Consider the following 7,447-nt stretch of genomic DNA (forward strand, 5'->3'; position numbering starts at 1 on the left):
GTCTACATGAAGACTGTCTACAAAGTGTATTGTGAGTACAGTTAGTAGTAAACAAGTAACAAATTAAAACACCACAACTGATGCGGCAGTTTTACTGCATGAACAGTGAAAATTTTTTCCCTTTCATGATTTTGTGGGAGGACGAGGGCGCTGTCATCAAGAAAGAGGGTTTTTTTTTTTTAAAGCATTTTTGAAATGATTTGCAAAATTTGTTGCAAGTCACTAAGTTCTCTCAGCATCAAATACTCGATGAATAAAGTCTGGGTATTTGCATATCGTGGGCTGCACTTCTTGTCACCTACACCCCTATGGTGGGTAAATGGTCCTTACCCAACCATGGATTCTTTCCAGACAGTAAGTGATATGGGTACCGAATTTGGTTGAAACTGATCCAGTGGTATAGGAGTAGATGTGGTACATATGTATATGCATACGTTTTTTGTAATACATATGGGTATATCACTCTGCACACATTTGGTGCACTTCCAATTCAACAACTGAAATGTAGTTAAGTTACAATAAACCTCACAAGGCTGACACCGCTTCTGCATCTGGAGAAACTGCAATGGGAATACCATAGTACCTAACTATAGGGCAGTAAGAGTTCATATTTCATATTAACAATGCAACATTTCATTTTGGTCAGGCATTTGAATCAATTACTTTTGCAGATGATACACATATTGCCACTTCATATAGTGAGGAAACAAATAATGATATTTTGTGAAAGTTATTAACTGGCTTTGAAAATATGAGGTAGCATCAAACTTGGGGGTGGAATGGGCAATACAGTTCATCTGCACAGATTTTATCAACTATATATAATAAATGAAGCATGAAGTTCCAAGTTACTGTCTATAATTGTTGATGAAAACGCATTATACATACATCTTGTGAGTCCAAAAAGTTATGAGACTGTAAAAAATAGAGTAAGATCAAGATGGTGGTTTTAACACTTCAGATGTTCTCCATTGTCCACCTAACCCCCCCCCCCCCTCCCCCACCGCATCCCCAACTCACTCTGTTCATACAACCATGTGAAACTGTCACAAAAATCCTCTTTTGGAATGGTGATCAACTTGTGCATCACATTTGCACCTGCTTTGGTCTTTGTGAACCATTAAAGAGTCATTCCACACTTCGTTGTTTTGTGGTAGGTTTGTATTTGTAACGAAGTCTCATCACCTATGATGATTCTTTTCCAGAAAAGAATGTCTGCATTTTCATTTGAATAAAATCACAGCAGGCATCCCAGTACTGTCAGTTCTGTTCAGAACTCTCAAGATATGCGAGACAAACTTTACACACATTTCTCTCTTCTTCAAAGCATTCTGGAGAATATCTTGAATACTTGATTTGGTGATGCACAAAGCTTGTTGCTCCACTGCGATTACTATCAAAATATTGATGATACACTGGTTGCACATCTATTAGTCAACACTTAGGCAGTAAAGCCTGAACATAACTCTGGTCACAATGCTGTGTTCAGAAGCCCGTAACCAAGTATATCTCGGCCCACAATTTTCGAAGCAGGAGATGCCTGTCACTCAAAAATTGGGCTCATTTTCTGTAAGAACAATGTACGGACATCTCATTACCTGGCCCATGACAGATGCTGCCTTTTGTTGTCAATTTCTAGAGCAACATTGTAAGAAACAGTGGTGAACATAAGAGTTGTCATCGCAACTGACTGAGCCAATGCATACTTGCACTGTCATGAGTTTGATGCATATACTCATTATGTTTTGCTGTAACACTGTTACAAGTTTATTGAATGATCAAGAAAATTTTCAAAACTAATGGGGAAGTATTCAACCATTTTGGATCGGAGGGAGAAATATTCGATTGGGAAGAGTTTGACAAAGATTCATATTGAGGTAAATGTCAATCTGCTATAGAATTTTAATCGCTACTTTTGTTGCTACAGACAAGGCTGGTATAATTAGTTTAGTTTTGTTTTATCTGCCTTCATCTCATCTTTTTTACTGATGAATCTCGGGACAAAGCATCATCCAACATGTGATTCCAATATATGTCTGGAGAAGATGAAACAATTTACTGGCAAAACAAATAGGAAAAAAAGAACAATTATTGTCATGATTGCAACGCAACTCTCTGCAAACAGAATACTTCAGTCTTATAAATGTGAAAGCAAATTACACATGAATTTGCTCAAGAACTCCTCACACTTTTTTGTAAGAATTATTTTACTTTCTGCCATCATTATTACAAATTTTTTACCTCGTCAAAGAACGATGGCTGGGATTCTGGGAGTGGGGGGTGGGGGGGGTGGGGAAAGGTCATACTGTCATACTTTACTTTGTGTAGCTCGAGCAGATATTTCAGTAGGAAGATCTTTAAGTATGTGCTCAACCTTTTTTTTTCCCTTACTTTTCTAGCTCCAAATTGTATCAGTGGATATGCGCCATCATCAGCTGGCATATAAGCTTGCAATTAAGATTATCAATTAAACCACCTAGTCAAATAACTGCTAAAACACTTAGAGTAATTAACGATGAATTGCGTATAAATTGGTAAGTTAACATATTTTCAGTCACTGACATCCTTTGGGATAACTTTTAGGAGTACTCCTCAATTATGCAAATAGTATTCACTGCACAAAAGAAAGTAATGAGAGAGTAATAATGATCTTTACAAATGCGCTGTTGCTATTTAGTAAACCTACCTCAATCATGGGTCAGTAAAATAAACTGTTACAAAGCTACAGCATTTAGCCATAGAAGTAAAATGTCAGAGTAAGAAAAAGTGTTTTCATATGTAAATTAAAAGTTTCTTTCCTGAACTATTTTACTTCTGGCACTGGAGAATTCTTGAGCAGTAATACGTTGTCAGATATGAATTGTCAGTGGCTTTTTTTATTTTATTTTTTTTAAGGTCTTTATTGCAAAGTTTCTTGAACAGAATTACCAGGTTCAACAATACAACAGCCATCTTCAGAATCTCTCATTCTGCTGCACTGCAACAAGTAATGACATGTAAAAATAATATTTGTCAAAACTCATTATTTTACAGGATTCTAACGTAGCGCAGTGCAGTGCAGTAGAATGACAGATTTGGAAGATGTCTATTGTACAGCCAAAACTTAATTCTGTTAAAAAAAATCAAGACAATTACATAAAAATTATATGCATCATATGGCCTGCCCTCCAAATTATCATTATGTATCTAATTCCACAATTGTACACATTTAAGTGAAAACTTATGTTGTGCTCACCACCTCCCCTGCATTTCTTGTCCTTTATGTGTGCTATCACACTGCGTAAAGGGGGGGGGGGGAGTGAGGCACCCAGAAGAGGAAGAGGAAATGAACTGAAACTTCACAGGTTGATAGGGTATGCGATTTTATTTTAGTGATTACAATATAGAGTTAAACGAGTAATTACTTGCACAGGCCTCCTTCAGAAATGTTCAATATCCCCATATAGTACTATTTAGTATGGGTCCATTGTACTGGAGCAATATTCGTAGATGGGATGCACACATTTTGTAAGCTGTCTCTTTGTTGATTGTCTTCATTTTTCCTGTATCCTGCTAATGAAATGAACTTCAGGTGATGTTTGGTGTTTAATTGTGTTTCAGTTTTATCACGACACACAATAATGACTTGAAAAATGATGTAATACATGCACCAAAAGAAGTGGGTGTGCTGGCAGGACATGGTACTGAGACTAGTGGTGATTACATTGGTCCTGGAAGAGAGATGGAGGAGGGAAAATTGAGTGACACACACACACACTGGATATGCACCACAGACCATACTAGTGGCAGTAAAGGAAGGATGGTGTCATCAAATGATGTACATGGCATTCAAAGATAGGTTTTCTAGTATGGAAAGTTGACAGAACACATCTCCTGAACTTCCCTGATATGACACACCACTTCTGCAAGAAATACAAAGGAGGAACACATTGCACAAACTATTAGATTATGAAACTGTTCCTATCAAACCAATTTTACTGTTTTGTAATTAGCGCTTGCAAATTTTTGTCACAGTTCCAGTAATGAATGAAAGGTCAAATATTACATCTCAGCTGAAGCATACTTTTGTTGAAATCCACCCTGAGAATGCAGCATTTTTCAACACTTCATGTAACATTTTCAACACCTAAACAACAACAGTTGTTTTTATTTTTAAGTCAACAAACATATATTAAATATTGATTTACTAGTCGTATAACATATCTGTGGTTGCAAATGCAAAAAATTACAGATAAATATCATTGTTCTTTCCTGCAAACATCACAGATTCAAAAACATTTACATTTAGTCCTTAAGTAATCACTACTTAAGTCCATAATTTCACCATCGAACTTGCCCTGTAAAACGGCTTAATCATCATCACATTCAGAAAATTTGTTCAGCGTAACTTTTCTCGCAACCTCCAATTTAATTTTTTGTTTGTTTTCCAGATTTGATTTTCTTCGGCCCCACTCGTTTTTCTGGCTTACCAATGATTTTCTTCTTTCTTCTGCCAGTTTTGGCTTTTCCAAATGCCTTTGGAAAAGGACCGATGTCTTCACCTAGGTCTCATTTACCTGTGCTTGATTGCAGTCCTTTGCTTTTAATGTTGTTGACCTAATACTATACAACAAAACTGCTGGATTTTGTTTGCTTGTGCTAGGTTCATATTCAGTTGTGCTGTTTCCTTCCGGAGGCAAGAAACCTACTAATACATCCATGGTGTATGTTCAGTCTTATATGAAAGTAACTGAATGATTATCTTATCCCTAATACGAAATATATATCTGCCTGATGTTTCCTTTTATTAACAGCTGTTGCTCTTGGGTTTCAGTTTTCCATAAGGGAAGCAGATAACTTCCCTGACCCAGTCAAATTTGTTATTTTGTTTGTGTCCTTACTACTATGTATGATAGAGCCCATTAGTTTTGCATTTTGTATGCAAGATATATTTGTCAGTGCATAGTTAATATTTCTAACTTTTAATAATGTAACTGTAACATTTAAATTCCTCTTCTTTGAAAACTTGTATACCATGAGTGAAGCTGGTGCTTGATTACTGTCACCCAGTGTAATATTAGCTGCATTCATGTTTCTCACCCTATCAAATGCACTACACTAGACATCCCAAATAGATCTACAGCAGTTTTAAGAGACATGCCATATTTTACTGCTTTCATGGCTTTTGTGATTTTTTCCTCACTTCTGATTTAATACAATTCTCTCTATAATTTCACAACATATTACCCAAGTCAATGGGAAAGCAACTTACTTTGGACCTATTATTCCACATAGTTATATATTACTGCCCAAATAAATTATTTTGATGGGCTGCAGGTACACTTCAAGAGTGTTGAAATCTAGGCCCACAGGTTTATTGACATCTTCCCCATGTGCAGCCATCAAGATTACTTACTTTAGAAAAAGTGTTTCAAGTAGTGCATGAAATTTTAAATACAGCAGCTCCCAATAAATGGGGAGGATGAGTATGATGTGCCTCAGTTACCTTGGTGTACAAAAATTGTGCTATTCAAAAACTGTACTTTTCACAGCATCACACCATGTTTACATAACAGTACAGCACAGTCAGCAACTGTTCAAATAAGGAACTGTCAACCAATTACACAGAGGTTGCAGTGGTGAGTAATTGAAATTGTTTAACGGTGCCCGTATTTTAAATGTGGCACCATCCCCTCCCTAACCTCTACTGGTTGGTCTACAGTCGTAAAAATTGTGGCACATGCTCATTTTGCCTACTTCGAAAACGAGAAAAATATTTTGCTGACACACTATTTAACTCACTCGCAAAAAGGACGGATTTTAAATTTGACAGATGAGTAAAAATTATGATAAGGTAGCTTCTACACTACTAGACCGTCATTTTATCACAAGCAGAACCGTAAATATTGAAGTATTTATATGTTAAGCATGCAAAAACGTCGAGCGATCGCAATACTCAAAGTGTAGCAAACCTTCGTATTGGGGGTAATCCGTGACATCACACTGACAAAACAGCACTTTGTCTTTGCCATATTTTTCTTCCAACCGTTGAACAAGCTGCTCCCCTGCCTCAGCATTTATATCGCATATAGAAACCTGTAACATTGGTGTTTTGTTAATCTTTGTATCATGGCGTTCCTCCACACTATCATTACAATATGGAATTCTATCTCAAGTATTGAAGTGCTGATACAGCACTAGTACGGTCTACGCGTCGTCGGTTACACTACACGCTTAATTTAGAAATTTATTCTTCTTGCAAAAATACATCAACAAAATCGAAGCAGGTCCCAATTTACGCAATTCATTACCTTCACCCCATGTTTCAGCAACTCTTCGCAGTAAGCGCGACCTATTCCTGCAGCTCCTCCTGTTACTAGAGCTACTTTCCCTTTCAAATCCATGTCAATATTCTACCAACTACAGAGACACTAATATATGTACATATTTTGACAGAGTACCGGTGTTTCATCTGACAGTACTCGTCAAAGCCTTTAACTGCCAAGATATTTCACGCTACGATGACGCTAGAAAAATAGATTGGACGAGATATTAGACATTACTACTCCTTGACCGTAGAGGAAAAATAACATTATCACTCATGTCGCATTAGTTACACTGGATCATTTTCTACAATTGCGTGTATCAAGAACTCGTGCAGTATCATGCAAAATTCTACTAATCAATCAGCAAAACAACAAAGGAAAATGAAGAAAACTGTTTTGAAACTGTATGTGATAATTTTATTCCTACGAAAGAAATATAATTTGATTAGTGATCATCTATAATTTTTTTCCCACCGCTTCAAATTCGTAAGTAAAAAAAAAAGTTAAAAATATACGAAATAGTAAACGTTGACTTCTTTATGAAGCGATATCAGACATTACGATTTATGCATCCGTTTGCATCGTCATCATACTTTCTTACTCCATAATTAGTCACACTAATGTCAATTACTTCAACAGCGTTTGCCGTACTACGTCTTCCTCATTTCTGGTGAAATGTGCAGATGTCGAGGTGAATGAGAATAATCGATACAATCGCCAAAACATCGACGCCTTGCATAAGGGAACAGTCATATATCCTACAACACACATTCAATACAGTTAGTTCGCGTTCGTACAAGCAGAAAGGGTTTAGTCTTGTTTGTGAAGATCGCATCCGATTCGCGCTTGTAGTTCGGCAACGAAACATCGATATACTCCATAATCGATACCTTGAGGCTTGAACTATTCAAGAAGTTCCCGTGAGTGTCTACGAGATGGCATCAACCGCATCAGAAACTGTTGCGATTTACAAAAAATTTAAAGAATTACCCATATTCGTAACAGAAAACCATAATGAGGTATGTGGAAATGTGAAACTAAATATTAAAAATATTGAATTCCATCCCAAATTCACTTGGCAAGAAATATTCAAAGACATTATTTTGTAACCACGTGTTGCTCAGCAACATGTAAATAAGATT

At 36.6% G+C, this 7,447-nt stretch overlaps 2 protein-coding genes across 2 annotated transcripts in view; one reads left to right on the forward strand and one right to left on the reverse strand.

Annotated features, from left to right (window-relative positions):
• Nucleotides 1–6,464, reverse strand: part of LOC126175444 (15-hydroxyprostaglandin dehydrogenase [NAD(+)]-like) — a 96,067-nt gene extending 89,603 nt beyond the window's left edge. The window contains exons 1-2 of the mRNA XM_049922248.1: nt 6,291–6,464; nt 5,952–6,075 (exon numbers count right to left, since the gene is read on the reverse strand). Coding sequence (XP_049778205.1) covers nt 5,952–6,075; nt 6,291–6,383 — 217 coding nt within the window. The 5' untranslated portion in view covers nt 6,384–6,464. The remainder of the gene's footprint in view (nt 1–5,951; nt 6,076–6,290) is intronic.
• Nucleotides 6,465–7,061: 597 nt separating this feature from the next.
• Nucleotides 7,062–7,447, forward strand: part of LOC126176441 (UPF0489 protein C5orf22 homolog) — a 148,167-nt gene continuing 147,781 nt past the window's right edge. Inside the window, exon 1 of the mRNA XM_049923598.1 lies at nt 7,062–7,324. Within this exon, the coding sequence (XP_049779555.1) occupies nt 7,241–7,324 (84 nt within the window). The 5' untranslated portion in view covers nt 7,062–7,240. The remainder of the gene's footprint in view (nt 7,325–7,447) is intronic.

This window comes from Schistocerca cancellata, chromosome 3, assembly GCF_023864275.1.
Source record: "Schistocerca cancellata isolate TAMUIC-IGC-003103 chromosome 3, iqSchCanc2.1, whole genome shotgun sequence".
Classification (NCBI taxonomy): Eukaryota; Metazoa; Arthropoda; class Insecta; order Orthoptera; family Acrididae; genus Schistocerca; species Schistocerca cancellata.